This window comes from Microcaecilia unicolor, chromosome 5 (assembly GCF_901765095.1).
Source record: "Microcaecilia unicolor chromosome 5, aMicUni1.1, whole genome shotgun sequence".
NCBI classification, from domain to species: domain Eukaryota; kingdom Metazoa; phylum Chordata; class Amphibia; order Gymnophiona; family Siphonopidae; genus Microcaecilia; species Microcaecilia unicolor.
Window position 1 is genome coordinate 134,471,567 of NC_044035.1, and position 19,164 is coordinate 134,490,730.

Consider the following 19,164-nt stretch of genomic DNA (forward strand, 5'->3'; position numbering starts at 1 on the left):
ACATACTGCAGCAGGATATGTTTATCCACTCCTACCCTAGCTGAGATAACATTTAATCATCTCTGACCTCATCTGCAACTTTCTTTAAATTAGTCACTTTATTTTCTAACGCCTCTTACTCTTATCTTTCTATGGGGCCCTTTTACAGCGCGGCAGTAAGCCCAACATGGGCTTACTGCTCACTCTTTCAGGACTACCGCTGGCCCAAAGTGGCAGTAGTCCCGCCCCGAGTGCGCACCATTTTCCAGAGGAAAAAGAAACCCCAGCGGTACCCCAGTGGTAATTGGGTATCGCCGTGTGCTGCCCGGTTACTGCCAGGTTAGCACATGAGCCCTTATTGCCACCTCAGTGGGTGGCGGTAAGGGCTCCTCATCACATGGACATGCGGTAAGGGTTCTTTTACCGTTTAGCCATGTGTGCTGGGGGCTTTTTTACTCACTAGAGTAAAAAGGGCCCTGAAGCACGAGAAAAACAGCCCCTGCTGCCAGCACAGGGCCCTTTTTCCCGCAGCTTGGTAATAGGGCCCCTATATGTTCCATCTTTGCTTATACCCAACGCTGTCTATTAAAATGTTCTAGTATGTATTGTGTTGACATTGTAAGTAGTATACTATGCCATACTTTGTATTGTTATTTTAATATTTTTACTGCTGTAATTGTCTATTGCTTATGTTTGATTTATTCTTACTGTACACCACCTCGAATGAATTCTTTCAAACAGGCGGTAAATAAATAAGTGCCAACTCTGCCTCTAGAACGCCCTAAGTGCTAACCACAAATATTCAGAGGCATGAATCAGTTAACTGCCCCTGAGTATTGGTGGTTAGACGGCCCCTTAAATCAATTTGAATATCAGCTGGTAAAAGTCTACAGTTTAACCAGGGAGCATTGCGTTTTGCAGCTGCCATTGTTAACGGATATTGTGGAACAGTTATTCTAACCTCGAGGAACAGTAATTCCAACCGTGCAGTTAATATGTGAGAGTGAACTTTAACTGTACAGCAGCTGGCAATACTCCCAACAGGACCAAATAGATTTTTCTTTTTTACCTAATGTGACTTAACTTTTGCAGTTAATCTCATGTAGGTGCAAAATCTTAGTGCAACGAGGAGGGGCATAATTGAACGTCGCCAGCGAAATAGATCGCCGGCAATCTATTTTGGCGGCGGCGTAACGGCTGGCCGGAACCGTATTATCGAAAAAGATGGCCGGCCATCTTTTGTTTTGATAATATGGTTGGAACCGGCCAAATGCCATAGATTTAGCTGGGTTTGAGATGGCCGCTTTTGTTTGTCAGCGATAATGGAAGATAAAAGTGGCCATCTCAACCCCGGCTAAATCCAAGGCATTTGGCCGTGGGAGGAGCCAGCATTTGTAGTGCACTTGTCCCCCTGACATGCCTGGACACCAACCGGGCACCCTAGGGGGCACTTCTACAAATGTTTAAAAAATAGCCAAATTGCTCCCAGGTGCATAGCTCCCTTCCCTTGGGTGTTGAGCCCCCCAAATCCCCCCAAAACCCACTCCCCACAACTCTGCACCATTACCACAGCCCTTATGGGTGAAGGGGGGCACTACATGTGGGTACAGTGGGTTTTGGGGGGGCGGTTTGGAGGGCTCAACACTTACCACCACAAGTGTAACAGGTAGGGGGGGATGGACCTGGGTCTGCCTGCCTGAAGTGCACTGCACCCATTAATAACTGCTCCAGGGACTTGCATACTGCTGTCTGGGAGCTGGGTATCACATTTGAGGTTGGCATAGAGGCTGGCAAAAAAGTTTTTTTTTTGTTTGTTGTTTGGGTGGGAGGGGGTTGGTGACCACTGGGGGAGTACGGGGAGGTTATCCTGATTCCCTCCGGTGGTCATCTGGTCAGTTGGGGCACCTTTTTGAGGCTTGGTCGTGAAAATAAAAGGGCCAAGTAAACCTAGCGAAATACTGCTTAACGCCGCTTTTTTTTTCATTATCCGTGAAAGCCGGCCATCTGGTAGCCACGTCCATGCCCGCCCACGTCCCGCCTTTGCTTCGCTGGCGACACGCCCCTTTGAACCTTCGGCGACGAGGCGACTGGAAAGCGGCAATGCTGTCAAAAAAGCAGCTTTCGATTATACCGATTTCACCGCTTTTCCGAGATCGCCGGCCATCTCCCGATTTATGTCGGAAGATGGCCGGCGATCACTTTTGAAAATAAGCTGGATAGTAATGTAGGGTCCCTTTTATTGAACTGCATTAAGCACTTCATGCTAGTAACTGCTAGCACAGAACTGCATTATGGAGCTTTGTGTATTTTTGCCGATAGTGCTCAGTAAACTGTCCCCAATCATTACCACATTTTATTTGCATGAGAAAAATGGAGAAATGTTTTGAGAAAGTGCTTTTCCAGAGACCTTAGATCCCTTTATAAACCATTACTCATTCCCTTTATGGTAAAAGCAAAAATTGTGGAAGCTCTTTTTGTCAGTGGATAGCCCAGTTCTGCAGCAGGGCTGAGATAACATCAATGGACAACTGGCCTGATATCTCCCTAGCAAACTCCAATAATTTCAATCTGTTCATGTTTTGGACATGAACTAAGGCTTTGATGAGTTTCTCCAGGGCTTCTGTCAAGCCAGAAAAATAGCTGCTTATCTATTTACCATCCAAATGAACTGTCATGATTATTAGCAGCAGTATCCATCTACCAAATCTGGCTTGAAGCTTGCTAGAAAGCATTGTTCCATATTAGGGTTAAAACAGATTTACCAAGGAAGGATTGAAAGGATGATCAGTTCCTACTGACCAGTTGATTGGATGGTCTAATGATACTCTCAGTGGGTCAAAAATTGAAAATCAATGATTGTAATAGTAAATAATGCCTCCACAACACAGATAATTGTCCATGAATTTAGTTTATTGAATCTTGATCCCAGACCATTATCATAAGAATTTAAAGAAATCCCATGAATTTAAATGATACAATCGGAAATTTTGAATTAAAAGACCTGCAAAAAACAGGATTTGGTTTTTGCCAGTAAAGTTGCTTTAATATACCAGAAAATTGTATTTAAGTAATCGATAAATTTTGACTTGGAATAAATAATTTCATAAATTCAATCTTTTAACTTCAGAACCGTCAGGCAATTTTGTCATTCATAGATACAGTTGTTGCTTAGTGTTGCTATCTTTACTTCTTTCCTGTACCTGGGCACTGTTTCTGGTCATCTTCATAATGTACACCTAAAACATAAACCATAGAATTAGTGGAGGCATACAATATCACATCTGTTTTTGTGCTGTCTTTTTCCATTTTTTTTCCTATCTTGAAACAAATGTTTAAGATTGCACACTCTTTTCAAAGAATGCATACTATTCTCCGTTATTCTATGTCTAGCACTCAAAATTGCGCATGCAAATTTTGGTGCCTGTCCAAATTGTGCGCACAATTTAATTGCTTAACGAGCCAATTAGCGCTGATAATTGGGTGCTAAGGATTATTGGTGCTAATCATCAATAATTGCAATTCACGCTTGTATCTTTATAGTCGGTATTTTATAAAGATGTGTACGGATCTGAAAAGGGAGCATGGCCATGGAAGGGGCATGGGCGGGTCGAGGGCAGTTCTAGAATTCAGGGGATCCTTTTCTAATTTAGGTGTGATGATTTACACCAGGGTTCAATTGGGAATGGATCTCAGCTCTAAGCACTATTCTGTAAACAACTTGGAGTGCCATTTATAGAGCAGCACTTAGCGTGCATTTTTCGGGCACCATAATTTGAGGCCATTTACAGAATTGAGTCCTATGTGCAAAGAGGGCACATACTTTTCTTAAAGAGTGCACACTGTGATAGAGGTGGCACTTTTCTCAATAGTATGCACATGTGTGAACTAACTTTCGCAAATCCCTGAAGACCCACCTATTCAACAAAGCATACCAATAAGAGCAATAACTAGAAATGTAATACATAGCAACCTTACCTATTATCAACAATGTTCTTGCTTATACCTACTTGTCTGAACCCCGACTACGCTATTTTCTATGACATCTCCACCTTACTTATTATCAGTAATATTTTATACTTACATTAACTTGTCTGAATTTCGATCATGCTACTTTCCATGTAACACTGTTATCTCCTGATCTACTATCTACTAATAACTACACATTGTAAGCCACGTTGAGCCTGCAAAGAGGTTGGAAAATGTGGGATACAAATGCAATAAATAAATAAAATTATGCCTGTGCATGCATGCACACATTATTGGGAAAGAGTGCACACTCTTTGGATATAGGGGGACCCTCACAGTCTAAACTGCGGGGGTGATAACATTGACTGAAGCCGAAGTCAGGGAGGGTTAAAAGAAAAGGGTGGTAGGGAAAGAATAGGGGGAGGGGGAAAGGGTGAGTGTGAGAAGTGTGAGGTAGGCAGGATAGCCACAAGGGAAGAAAGGTGATTGGTTAGTCGAGGGTGAGGATGATTGGAGGAAATAGAGAGTGAAGGAGAGGAAAGAAAAAGGGTTTTGGCGGGCAAAATTATTATGTGGGTGGGTAGGAGTGGGTAAGGGTGGATAGGGTGTGAGTTGCTGACCCTTCCCAGCCCGCCCATTTTTTGTGGGGGGTGTGGCAATTTGAAGGGAGGAGGTGTAGTTGGCTAAGGGTATTTACAAAGGGGGGTGTGGGGAGGGTTGTAGAGTAGAGTCTGGGAGACCGGTAGCAGCTTGTAAGTAAAGGCCTGTTTTATGGAATAAAGAGGCACCAGAGGCGGTTAAATGAATATTTGATAATGATATTGAATGGATGACTCGGGGGCGGAACTGCCACGAGTATGATGTGGCTGGACGGCACCGTAAGTCACATGGGCTAATGGGGATAATGTGTGGCAAGTGAGAGCAGTTTCGTTACCGAATGGCTTAGCCCTCTTAACTGCTCTGGGAAGTTAACATGGTGATAAAAGACTTGAATGTTGTCAAGGAAAAGGTTAAGTTGTGAATTGAGTTTATATATTGCTATATGGTGATAAAGCTGCAGCCAAATTTTATTCCAAATAAAGTATTGTGGTGTTATTTAAAATATATATAAGGAGTCGAGTGGTAAGAGACTGACTGATGTGCGAATGTCAATGTTATGAGCAATTCTATAACGGGGTGCTAAAGTTAAGCACCTAGATGCAATGTGCAGACATCAAATTCTATAACAGCATCTGGGCATCAAGATTCCATTATAGAACACTAGTGTAAACTGGCATCTGTAGACACCCACTTATGCCATGTCAAAAATAGCCAAAAAATGCACACACCTAAATGCAATACTTTAGCACATAACATGTAGAAACCCTCTCAGACTAAGCTGAGAAGGTGTTAACACTAACTGAGACAGTCCAAAAATATGAGGATATGATGGGGTTAATTTTAGGGAAAGTGCATGAAATGAGGGTGAAATAATGATATTTTGAAGTAAGTTGTTAGGGCTGTTTTGAAGCAGTAGGATTTGGAGTTTAAAAAAAAAGAGAGGTGATTGGGGAGGATTGAGACACCAAGTTTGGTGGGTTTACAGCTGTTATAATATTATTATGAATAAAGCTGTGACCAAAATAATTTATTCCATAAAATATATTGTTGTTTTTGTGATTTTGTTATTTCATATATGCACAGTTGGTAGATGTGTGTGGTGGACTGTGCGAACAACAATGTTAAGTACTCTATAAGTTACAGGCATAAGTGGCAGCTCCTCTTATGCACTGCTCATGCTCCACCCATGTGTATGCCCCCTTGCATTTATGTGCTGAGCAAGTTGGGAGCATCATTATAGAACAGCACTGAGTGTGCACACAGCACTTATGCACATGTGTACACATACCTGCCTAAGTGCTAGTATTCTATCATTTTTTTGCGTGCAAATAGCACCTACGATTAGGCACTAAAGTTATAGAATGAGGGGGATAGTGCACACTCTTTTAGAAAAGTGTACCTACTTTACACGTGGGGGTAATTCTCAAAAGGTTGTAAAAAGTTAGGCACCAGGATGATGTGCACTAAGGGTCCCTTTTACAAAGCGGCGGTAAAAAGCGGGCTTACCGCTCAATAAAATGGAACTACTGCCAGGTTACTGTAGCAGCTCGGCAGTAGTTCCCACCCCCAGCACTTGGCGGTAATCGGGCAGTGCCGCTTGCTGCCCGGTTACTGCCGGCTTAGCACCATGGCCTCTACTGTCACCTCAGTGGGTGGCATTAAAGGCTCCCCCAGAAATGGCCAAGCAGCAAGTGTTGGGATCTTGCCAGGTATTTATGACCTGGATTGGCCACTGTTGGAAACAGGATGCTGGGCTTGATGGACCTTTGGTCTTTCCCAGTATGGCAATACTTATGTACTTATGTTAAGAGAATCCAAACTAATGTTTTGAACTCTTTTTTTTATTCAGATGACCATACGGTATCATAAAAGTAAAGCAGTTCATACCTGATTTAGAGGATGAAGAGGAGCCCCAGTTCTGACACTCTGACACAGGATGATTTGCTGAAATTGAGGAATGGCAAACAATTTAAATACTTGTTACGATTTAGCACCATTTTGTTTTGTTATGTAAATAACAGCAATTTCTAATTAAATATTTATCTATGATTTATCAGTCTGAAAGCAAAGGAAGCACACACATTAAAAAAATGTGTGTGTAGTCCGGAAGAAAGCAGGGAATAATTGTGTCCTGTTCAAAAGAGGCATTTTTCCCTGCCAGCCAGCAATCACCTAATTTTTACAAAATATATGGATAATAGCTGGCCTTTCAGATTCTTAAGAGGGTAATTCAATAACAGGGTATCTACCAAAGACATTTCAGGCCTACTCTATAAAGAAAAATAGATGCCTACTTTCATTATGGAATACTAGCACCGAAAACATGTGCAAATGCAATGCAATGCACAATCATTACACCAGCCTTATAGCTATTATAAATGTCTACACCTAGGTGTCTGATAGAACACACATAAATTATTCTATAATTTACTTACATACCTGCCTGTACTGTGTCCAAAGTGACACCCACTGGCAAATTACACATCATCAAATCATGATGCGTACTATTCCACTAGTCCATATTCTATAAGAGGTTATTTAAGTGCACAAGTGGCCACTTAAGTATGTAAAAAAATTGAATACTGCCATTTATATGCCTTCTTGCTACGTACAACTATGTGGTTCCTTTTAGAAATGGCCAGATATATCTCTGTTTTGTAAGCTGGGTTACAGGAGGAGTGAGGGTCAGAACATAATCTGGATAGCAGATATATTCATTTGCTATTTTAATTTAATTTATAGCATAGCTTGATTTTATCAAAATTTGATTCAAAGCATATTATATATGAGCAGGACCTCCCAATTCTGACTTGGACATTCTATTGAAAATGCCCCTCCATATGTTTAACTTTTTCCAAAAATAATATGGCTTTCTTTATGCAATGTTGTTGGCAATGTATTCTATTCACATGGGACTTGACCTTTCAAAGTCTATTGTTTAATGGCTAATAATTTACAGTCCCTAACTAATAGTATGGTTAACAACATCTGATCTACAGATCTCAGTGGTCTCATTAGCATATATGTAGTCACTAAATTGTAAACATACACTGGTTCTAATCCCTAAATATAGTTATGTGCTATAGTAAGCAAATGTAAGTCTTAAATCCATTGAGAGCCAATGGAGCTCAACCAATAGTGGACATACTCTGTCCTATTTCTTAGCTCTGTTTTGTCAGTTTAACAGCTGTGTTCTGAACCAGTTGAAATCTAGCATTATTCTTCCTCAAAAGGCCCAAATATTCTAAATCTTAGTACTCCAACTGAGGCTATCAAGATAAATTATCTGTTTAGGTTTCCTGACTAGTAAGCCTAAACTAAAGAGATGCTTACCAGCATGGTCCAACATACTATCCATATTTTCAATACTACTGACTACACCAAGAGTGGCACTGAATATATACATTAACAAGCACTAGCTGTTATATTAACCCAATGACCACACTGGCAGAAATTGGTCTAGATGTGTTTGATCATAAATAGATATTCCTTGAGAAAGCCTGATTACGTACAATGTGATCTCTTTTCTGATACCCAGTACATTTTTCTGTGAATAGGATAGAGGTTGATGTGAAAGCTAAAAATAATATGATAATGGCCATTTGAGGTAAAATTTACTCAATCACACTTCAAAAAATAAACTCAATCTTTCTCACTACAAGATGTTATTTAGAAACTTTTGTTATTTTAAGCCTGCTTTTCTAGAAATTGTTAATATTATGAAGAAAAACTCACGGTTCTGGTTCTGGTGCTGGTTCTGGCCTGGCTGTTTGCATGGGTTCTCTACTGGAACTTTTGAACACTGTGACTGTACTCCATCATTGTCACCCTTTTTGATTACATCTGTCTCTATGTAGAGTAGAAAAAAATAGAAAGAATCATTCCGTGAGTCTCTATTATTGTAATAATTGATTAGTTGGTAAAGCTTCATTCATAACTTCCTGAGGTTTATCCTCTGGACCCATTGGAGCTCAACCTGCAGTAGCACAGCTCTTTCCCAATATTAGCCCCCCCCCCCCTTTTAAATCATTTAACAGCTGTTCTGAAACAGTAGAATGACTAGCAAGCCTAAACTAAAGAAATACCAGCATGGTCATCATACTATCCATAATTTTCATACTACTAACTACGACCATAGTGGCATTGAATATACATGTTAACAAGCACTAGCTGTTACATTAACCCAATTACTGCACTGGCAGAAATTGGTCTAGATGTGTTGATTATAAACAGATTTCCTTGAGAAGGCCTGATCACATATAATGTGACCTTTTTTCTGATACCCAGTACATTTTTCTGTGAATAGGATAGAGGTTGAGGTGAAAGCTAAAAATACATGATAATGGCCATTTGAGGTAAAATTTACTCAATCACACTTCAAAAATATATTGAATCTTCCTCACTATAACATGTTACTTAGAAATTTCTCCAATATTTCAGTTATTTTAAGCCTACTTTTCTAGAAATTGTTAATATTATGAAGAAAAACTCACGGTTCTGGTTCTGATTCTGGTGCTGGTTCTGGCCTGGCTGTTTGCATGGGTTCTCTACTGGAACTTTTGAACACTGTGACTGTACTCCCTCATTGTCGCCCTTGTTGATTACATCTGTCTCCATGTAGAGTAGAAAGAATAGAAAGAAACATTCTATGAGTCTCTATTATGTATAATTGATTAGTTGGTAAAGCTTCATCCATAACTTCCTGAGGTTCATCCCCTAGGAGCCATTGGAGCTCAACCTATAGTAGCATAGCTCTCTCCCAATTTGAAAATCATTTTAACAGCTGTTCTGAACCAGTAGAAATCTAACATTGTTCTTTCTCAAAACACACAAATATTATTGCAGATGTGGCTATCAGGCTATTCAATTAGTTTGAGTTTACTGAATAGCAGGCCTAAACTAAACAGTGCATTCCAGCATGGTCATTGTATTGTCCATATATTCACACACTACTACCTATACCATGATGGAGCATGCACAGGCATGCTGTCAATGTCTTTGCTTTCCAGGCAGTATGGGCACAGACCTCTTTGGCTCAACCTAAATCAAAGTTAGACCCTTCCAAAGCAGCAGTATTAGGGGAGAGGAAAAGATGCTGAATCGAGAGTACGGCAGGGTGGCAGTCTGAGAAATAAGGAGTGATGCTAAATTGAGGGTGGAGTGGTGGGAGGGGAGGGAACAGAGAGGGAAGCATTTGATGGAGGGGTGAAGGGTGGAAGAGAGAGACCTGAGATGCTAGACTACAGCGTCATTTGTGTTGAAGAAGAAATGTATGATTTAGAGAGGAAATCAAGAGGCTTTAAGGAGAAATTGTGAGCCCTGAAAACCCATGGAGAGATTGTATGAAAGACAGTGTTAATTTCAAAGTGTTAATTTAAGAAACAAGGTGGAGACATTTGAAAATATGGCCAGACATTCAAATTTATGACTGATCAATTTTCCAATTTTTTTTTTTCATTTTATGATATGTTTAAGCGATGCCTCCTTGATTTTTTAAAGGTTCCAGACACTTCCATTCCTCCATGCTCCAAGGTTTACTATATTCCAAGTGCTAAAAAGAAAGTATCCTCATCTCCACAACCATCTAGTGTGTCTTAGGACAGTTTGGATTTATTCATTTATTTATTGGTTCTTATATCCCACACTATCCCCCCCCCCAAAAAAAAAAAAAAAACAATTTCAATTCAATGTGGCTTTACATATATTACAAAGCTGAATTACAATGAGTGAGATTTGAAGATTACAAAGAGAGAGAACAATTTTACAACTAGAGCAATATTATGATGATCAATGGCAATGCCAAAATTAATTAATATCTTGAGATAAAAACTTTATGAACAGGAAGGTTTTTTAGGGATTTGTGGAAGGATAGGTATTATCATTATGTCATATTTCTCAGAGTTCCACCATTTTGTGCTTAAATATGAAAAGCAGCTGCAAGTAAATATAGATTTGTACCTAATATTCTTCCACTTAGGGAAAGGCAAAATAAGGTAGCATTTTGTACTGGGAGATCTATCAAGTTTTGTATGTAATCGGGTGTCATTTCATAAAGTATTTTAAATATAAAGGTACAGACTAGACCTCACCTTTATTGGGAGTCAATGAAGTCTGATTAATAGTGATGCCCTCTCAAATCTAGAAACTTTGAATATCAAACAGGCAGCTGTATTTTGTGTAGTTTGCTTTTTCTTTGTTAACAATTCTTTATTTCCAGTGTAAATAGCATTGCAGTAGTCAATCGGGAGAGTACCAGTGACTGAACAAGGGATCAAAAGTTTCAGTTGGGAAATAAGGTCTTATTCTCCAGTTTCCATAGAGTTCTAAAGACCTTTGTTGTTACTGCACTTACTTGATCTTCGAAGGTTAGGTGTTGATCTATTGCAAAGCCTAGTATTTTAGTTTTTTGTTTTTTTTATTCATAAATTTCCAAATTTCTTACAAGCATATCACTTGTTACAGAAAAACAGCATAATACAAACGTTAAAGAAAATAATCAAAGAAGAAGTTATACATGCTTCCTTAGACCTCAAATTGAGGGAGAATTACAGTTTAGTGGAGTTTTGTACAGGTATATTAATAGTTGGATTCTAATGGGTGGGTGATTTGGTTGATTGTGAAGTTATTATTTAAGGTGGGGGTGACCGGACTTGTGATTATTAGGAATTTGGTTTTCCTACCTGTTTAATTTGAGATTGAAAGCAGATGCCCAATCATTCATCAAAGTTAGACCTTTCTCAATAAGCATTTCTGTGATCTGATTGTCAAAAGGAATATAAATGGTTATATCATCTGCATATATGTATGAATTAAAGTCCTCATCATTCCTATTATTTCACTAATGGAGCCATCATGATGTTGAACAAGAATGGTGAGATTGGCGAGCCTTGCGGAATGCCAAATTTGGGGACCATGAAAAAGATGGTCAGATGTGGATGTTGTGACTCCTACAACACTTTTGGTTCAGTTAGCCATGGATTTAGATAGAAAATGGCTCATGAAGTTAGAGATGTGCTGTTTATGAATTGCAATACTCAAATGTTTCTTGATGTTTTCCGAGTAACTCAAAGGAAGAGAAAACAATTTCTGTTATTGAGGCCTCAGGTATTGCTGAGGAGGGATTCCTTCAAATTCTGGTATGCTTGCAAGTGTGTTCTTACTCTGCAAGGAGTTCAATATATTTTCTTTGATCCTACACAGCTCATAGCGTTTGTTTTTCGTGGGTCTGGAACGAATTCCAGGGCTCCTCAGTGAATAAGCAAGACAACTCCTTGTTTCATTTAATCTCTGATCCAGCCTCATCCATATCTTTAGTTATTTAATAAAAAATTTCTTTATGCTTTAATCCTCTTTATTTTTACCTTTCTCCTATAATTGTGGACTGATAACATTATACGTTTTCACATTCCCTCTTTGATAAGAATGGATATTTCTTTTTCTTTGTTTTTTAGTGGCTATGATGTGATTTCTGATATGGATTATGTAATGTATCTTAATTGAAAGCACATAAATAAGAAGGGGGAAAAAGAGAGAGAGAGGGATAAACATTGGACCTAGGGGAGGAGGGTGAGAGAGAAACCCCTGAGATGCTAGAATATAGGGGAGGGCAGGAGGGGAAGATAGATGGGTCTTGGGGGAAGGGAAAGGGGAGCATAAGCTGGATGGGACTCAGAGGGTGGTGGTGGTGGGTTCTTTGGTATATGAAAATATATTTTAGGGGTTCTGCCATTGTAAAACATTTGGGAATCACTGCCTTAAAACAATATACAGAATAAGCTGAACACCAGCACCAGCTGTTACTTTAAACCAATGACTAACTGGCTGAAATTAGCATGGATGTATTTGATATTCCTTGGGATAACTTGACTACATACAGTCAATATATTTTTCTGCTAATAGGATATGCACAATTCACACTTCAAAAAATGATGTCCATCTTCCTCACCACAACTTGTTATTTAGAAATTTCACAGCATACTTTCAAAGCGCTTGGACTTATAAAGTTCCATGGTAAACTATGGAACTTTGTAAGTCTAAGTGCTTTGAAAACGTGCCCCAGTTGTTATAGCTATATTAAGTCTACTTTTATAGAACTTGTTAATATTATGAAGAAAAACTCACGGCTCTGGCCTGGCTGTTTGCATGTGTTCTCTGCTGGAACCTGTGAATGTTGTGACTGCTGATAATACTGTCCTCCATCATTACCACCTTTGTTGATTATATCCGTCTCTAAGCAGAGTAGAAAGAATAGAAATAAATATTTTGTGAGTCTCTAATATTGTATGATTGATTCACAGCTTCCCAAGGTTCACCCCTAGGGAGTCAATTGAGCTCAACAAGTAGTGACATGTTTCTGTCCCATTTCTTAGCCACTTGTTTTGATCATTTTAAAATTAGCCTGGATGTGTTTGAATATGTATATATATTCCTTGGGATAACTTGATTGCATACAGTATCATCTCGTTTCTGCTATTTAGTGAATAGGATCTGGGTTGATATATCTGATGCAACAAAAAGCAAAAGTTACTGTGAAAGCTAAAAATAAGATGATGGCCATTTGGGGTACAATTTAATCAATCATACCTCAAAAAATAAATTCAGTCTTCCTCACCATAACATGCTATTTAGAAATTTCTCCAAATATTTCAGTTATTTTAAGCCTACTTTTCTAGAAATTATTAATATTATGAAGAAAACTCACGGTTCTGGTTTTGGCCTGGCTGTCTGCATCGGTTCTCTACTTGAACGTTTGAGCACTGTGACTGTCCTCCAACATTGCCAGCCTGGTTGATTGCATCTGTGCAGAAAGAATAGAAAAAAAACCCCAAACATTCAGTGAGTCTAATGTATAATTGATTAATTGGTAAAGCTTTGTTCATATTCTGCAGTGCATCCCCTGGGAGCTCAACCAATAGTGGCATAGATCTCTCTCATTTCTTAGCCATTTTTAATCATTTTAACATCTGTATTCTGAAACAGTTGAAATCTTGCATTGTTCTTCCACAAAAGGCCCAAATATGCCAGATTGCAGTAGTCCAGCTGTGGCAATCAGGATAAGTTATCCATTTAGTTTAGGTTTCTTGACTGAGCTAAAGAGATACTGCCAGCAAAGCAATCGTACTATCCATATATTAGCCCAGGCATTGTGTAAAAAGGCTTTATCCAGATACCATAAACCTGACTGCATCCACAGTGACACATATCATGAGGATTGTGCAACTCCTGACACAGGCATTGACATCAAAACATGGCCGTTTTGAGTCTTTGTATTCCATGTTATGCATGAATGAGTCTTTTCTCCACTGTATGGATGCACTGTTAGAATTCTATATCTTATCATGGATATGTTTATGGACATTGACTAAAATAGACATTTTTGACGGAAGTAGTTTTGAATTTATCAACACACTCTCCTTGTTCATCTTATTTTGCTATCGTCACTGTTTGCTGCATCCAAAATATGGCACGCATACATCTTTAGTCCTGCCAATATGTGTCATTGCTTCATTGACCCCATTTCTACTGTGGCTCCGTGGAGGAGCATAATCGAATGGGGACGACCATCCCTAAGGGCGTCTATCTCTAAGGACGTTCCGGCAAAGGGGCGGGGAAACCCGTATTATTGAAACAAGATGGACGTCCATCTTTCGTTTTGATAATATGGTCGGGGATGCCCAAATCTGAACATTTAGGTCGACCTTAGAGATGGTCATCCCCGGTTTTTGGCGATAATGGAAACCGAGGATGACCATCTCAGAAATGACCAAATTCAAGCCATTTGGTCGTGGGAGGAGCCAGCATTCGTAGTGCACTGGTCCCCATGACATGCCAGGACACCAACCGGGTACCCTAGGGGGCACTGCAGTGAACTTCACAAATTGCTCCCAGGTGCATAGCTCCCTTACCTTGGGTGCTGAGCCCCCCAAATCCTCCCCAAAACCCACTCCCCACAACTGTACACCACTACCATAGCCCTTATGGATGAAGGGGGCACCTACATGTGGGTACAGTGGGTTTCTGGTGGGTTTTGGAGGGCTCACATTTACCACCACAAGTGTAACAGGTAGGGGGGATAGGCCTGTGTCTGCCTGCCTGAAGTGCACTGCAATCACTAAAAACTGTTCCAGGGACCTGCATACTGCTGTGATGGAGCTGGGTATGACATTTGAGACTGGCATAGAGGCTGGGAAAAATGTTTTTAAAATTTTTTTTTTAGGGTGGGAGGGGGTTGGTGACCACTGGGGGAGTAAGGGGAGGTCATCCCCGATTCCCTCCGGTGGTCATCTGGTCAGTTCAGGCACCTTTTCGAGGCTTGGTCGTGAAAAAAAAGGGACAAAGTAAAGTCGACCAAATGCTCGCGAGGGACGCCCTTCTTTTTTCCATTATCGGCCGAGGATGCCTATCTCTTAACCACGCCCCCGTCCCCGCCTTTGGTAAACTGCCGACACCCCCCCCCCCGTGAACTTTGGTCGTCCCCGCGACGGAAAGCAGTTGAGGATGCAAAAAATCGGCTTTCGATCATGCCGATTTGGGCGACCTCGGGAGAAGGACGCCCATCTCCCGATTTGTGTCGGAAGATGGGCGTCCTTCCTTTCGAAAATAAGCTAGATAGTATGCCAAAGTATGGTTGGCCTGACAAATTGAAACCAGGCTTGTGGATTAACTTTGGGTCTGCAGTGTAGCAATGCACAAACAAGCTATTGTATCACTGAACCAAGCCCAGGTCAAGATATTTTAAAAGATAATACAGAAACCCTCCAGGTCTATGACCAATTTCATAAAATCACATTGTCAATATCATAATGGCGTTCATCACATTAAATTTTCCTCATCCCTTTTTTTTAAATCAGACCTTCTCAAAGATTACAAGGCAACCTTTAAACTTACTGATAAGTAAATATTATAAGTAAATAAAACTTACGATCCTGGGTATGACCTAAGTTTTGCTGTGCATCATCAGGTTCATGTGTGACCTCTGAGCTCTGGTTGCTGCTGCTCAATCTGACTTCAGCACTGTAGTCAGATATGTCAGCATCTGGCCACAAAAAGAACAAAATAAGGATTGTGATTCTGTGAAACATGTGTCTTCTCTGCTTGAATTTGCAATGGATCTTCATTTATTGCTTTCTTAGAGTACCATATACCAGTTCTTAAGCCCTGGGTCTAGATCACTAAGGAGCCCTTTTACTAAGGCATGTAAGCGCCTACGCACGTCCAACATGTGCCAAATTGGAACTATACCACCCAGCTACCGAGTTCTCTGGGTGGTAATTCCATTTTTGACGTGTGTCCAAAACACGTGGTAGAAAATATTCTCTATTTTCTACATGTGGCACTTACCTGGTGGTAATCGGCAGTTAACATGCGCTGACGCTTACTGCCTGGTTAGCATGTGACACCTTACCGCTAAGTCAATGGGTAACGGTAAGGTCTCAGGCCGAAAGTGGGTAGGCACTGATTTTAATTTTGACACAAGTCCATTTTCAGCCACAAAAAAAGGCCTTTTTCCAGGCATGCTGAAAAATGGACCTGCACGCATGCAAAACACGCGCCTATACCACCGCAGGCCACTTTTCAGCGTGCCTTAGTAAAAGGGCCCCTATGTCTCTTGCTATTTCTGAAGTTCCCTCTATCCAACCTGTTTTTCAGGATATCTATGGTGAATATGTATGAGATAGATTTGTATACAATAGAAGTAGCACATGCAAATCTATCTCATGCATTTATTGTGCATATTCTGAAAACCTGACCAGTTAAAGAGACATGCAGGAATGGCTGGAGAAATCCTGTGCTAGGACAGCCAAGGCAGTTGTAACTTTTGGCCATTTGCCAGAGATCACGGTACCCTGCCACATTGGGTATCCATGCAATCCCAATCTGCCAAGCAGATGTCATTGTTTCAGTTATGACCATAGGAGCCAACTTTTCAAAATTATTGGGGGTGCTAAGCCCAATAGAAATGACCCCTCCTTGAACACAAACAAAAAATTTGTCTCAATATTGGGGGTGCTCAAGCACCCACAGCACCCACAGAGTCTGCTCCAATGGTTATGACTGACAAGACTTCCACTTCCTCAGTTTTCAGCGCATGCCTGCTGCAGACTACCAAGGTGGAGAGAAGCATTTTCCCACCAGCTGAGATATTTTTTTAGCATATGTGTGTGTGTGGGAGGGGAGAACAGTTGGTACCCACCCGCTTCTTGTTTGGGCCCACCCAAAATCTGCTGTCTGGCTACGCCCTTGATTTCAAGATCACCCTTGCAGTGGATTGTAGTTTAAAATGATTTAGTAACAGTAGTTTTTAAACTTTTTATTTTTTTTTTGGTCTAATAATTTCTTCCTGTTCCTTTGGGCTTCCAGCTCGGTGAAAAATAGGGTTGGGATTTTGCACCAAAAGATTTTGATGGTAATTTTATAAATTGGCACCTCATTTTTAGGTGCCACAGAGGGGCACACTTAGCACTAATTCTATAACAGCTTAAGGGTCTGCCTAAAATTAAGTAAGCTGTTACAGAATATGAGTGCAAAGCTATACTGGAGCACCAAAGGTAGGGCATGCCTACTTATAACAGGTCAATGGCTGATGTAAGTGGGTACATCTCAGTTTACAGTGCAATGTGTTAAACTGATATTATTCTATAAATTCCCTGTGCACTTGGAATCATGTCCATGACAAGCCTACGCTCCATTCACCCCCGAAAATTGCATACTAAGGGACCCTTTTACTAAAGGGTGTTAAGCCCTTAATGGGTGGTTAACATGTGCAAACTGGCTATTGCAGAAATACATTAAAATGTTTTGCAGTATTTTGCCTGTTGGAGCGTGCTAACCAGCATGTTACTGATTTTTAATAAATATTTTTGGGAGGGGTTCATGTAATAAAGTGCCTAAAGTTAGTCGCAGTGTGTAGAATAGCGAATAGGGCTGAAGAATGCACCTACATTTAGGTATGGCCATTTCCGCCACTGAAAATCTGGTGTAAATACCTGCACATGAATGTAGGCGCATTTCCCTGAATTCTATAACAATGCGTGCAATTTGAGTACCAAAACTGACATGTCCATATTCCTCCCATGGCCTTACTCCCTTTTCAGTGACATGCTTTAGAATTTACGTGCCTATTTTTAGAATACACCTAAAAGAAGCACGCGTAAATTCCAATTATTTCCTATTAGTGATGAATTGGCTGTTATCAGCCAATTATCATCACTGATTGACTTGTTACCCAATTAAGTAGCACATGTAAATTGCCCACTTTAAATTGAGCTACTCACCATGCATTATATAGAATCTGGGGGAATCTGGCTAATGCAGATTTAACACGGGAGCATTTAGTGCCTCCTAAATAGGAAACAGTAAGTGCTTTCTTGTTATCTCTGTACAGGTACCATGCACTAATGAAAATATTTGTATACAACGTGCAATAAAATATGTTTTTAAAACCCCCAAAAGTGCTGCATTGAATCTGAGATTAGTATGCAATAAAATCCTGTGTTACCACATGTTAAGCCTAGATTCTAGTGCATTTTAGTAACAGCATCCCTATGTGAGTTAGGTGCACTGTTTATAGAATAGTTCTTAGCACTCACATGCATAGTTGCTACATGTATAAGCACTAGTACTCTATAAACTCGGTGTACTATTTAGGCACCAGCTTATAGAATTGCCTCTATTATTTGTAAATACCCAGGTATTTTTCTCCCACTTTAAATTATTTTCCCAACCCAACCTGTCTGATCATCACATAGACAGTCCTCAACTGGGTCAATATGCAAGGGCTCAAAATGGAACAATTTGCTTCCATTGGATACCCAGGTCTATCCTCTAGCCTGCAAGAGAAGGAAAATATTTTTGACATGGAAATGAAATCAGTTCTTCTATATTACATTGTGCAGCACTGCTAAGCCAATAGGTCAGCCCAGTTTAAAAGTAATTTCTTTGAAGATCAATTTTATAATGAAACACAACTTACGATCAGACACCGACAATTCTACATTGCATGGGGTACCACCTGGTCCCTGTTGACACTCTTTCTCTTCAGGCTTTTGTCTTCTACGACCCTTGGTAGCCATGTTTGCTTTGCCTGTATGAAGAGGTAGAGAATAAAAGTGGTTCTGTCAGATTTAGATCTTGTCTGCAAAAACATACCACTTATATACAAAAGTTTTTTCCCTCCTTTTGCGAAATGAGCATCATGTGAACTGTGGTTGAAACATTGAATAACCAATAGGAATTTAGTTTTACTTATATGATTAAGGGTTTTTCATGATCAGTGAGCATTATAACTTTGACATTTTGATTGCCTAATAATAGGGTGGATGTCATCCAGGGTAATTTCATATATAGGTTATTTAAAATGACATTATGACACGTTGAATGAACATACTGCATTCTGTTTAATGTTTTGGTGAATCATTTCCTACAATTTCTTATTACATTATTTTCCAAATTAAAAAGGGTCAGAGTTTAGAAGGAAAGTTACAAACATGATTCATGGACAGTGGCTAAGCTGCCAGCCCTACTCCTGGAAGATTTCATGCAGTGAAAAAAAGTCACCTAGGCATACTCTAGAAACCATGCTTAAAGTTAAGCAGTTACGTGTGGTTTGTAGAATATGCT

General features: G+C 40.0%; 1 protein-coding gene across 4 annotated transcripts; it reads right to left on the bottom strand.

Annotated features, from left to right (window-relative positions):
- Positions 1-2,868: 2,868 nt before the first annotated feature.
- LOC115470284 (putative uncharacterized protein DDB_G0279653) lies at positions 2,869-18,633 on the bottom strand. Of its 4 annotated transcripts, XM_030203302.1 has the most exons (8): positions 18,518-18,632; positions 15,467-15,580; positions 13,247-13,342; positions 12,667-12,774; positions 9,039-9,152; positions 8,281-8,394; positions 6,433-6,489; positions 2,869-3,215 (listed from the first exon to the last, which is right to left on the bottom strand). In XM_030203302.1, the coding sequence occupies exons 1-8, from the start codon at positions 18,615-18,617 to the stop codon at positions 3,163-3,165; spliced, it is 756 nt and encodes a 251-aa protein (XP_030059162.1). In that variant the 5' UTR covers positions 18,618-18,632; the 3' UTR covers positions 2,869-3,162. The 4 variants fall into 4 exon arrangements, with proteins under 4 accessions (XP_030059162.1, XP_030059163.1, XP_030059164.1 ...); XM_030203303.1 differs by lacking the exon at positions 12,667-12,774 and having other exon boundaries at positions 18,518-18,633; XM_030203304.1 differs by lacking the exon at positions 9,039-9,152 and having other exon boundaries at positions 18,518-18,633.
- Positions 18,634-19,164: the final 531 nt, after the last annotated feature.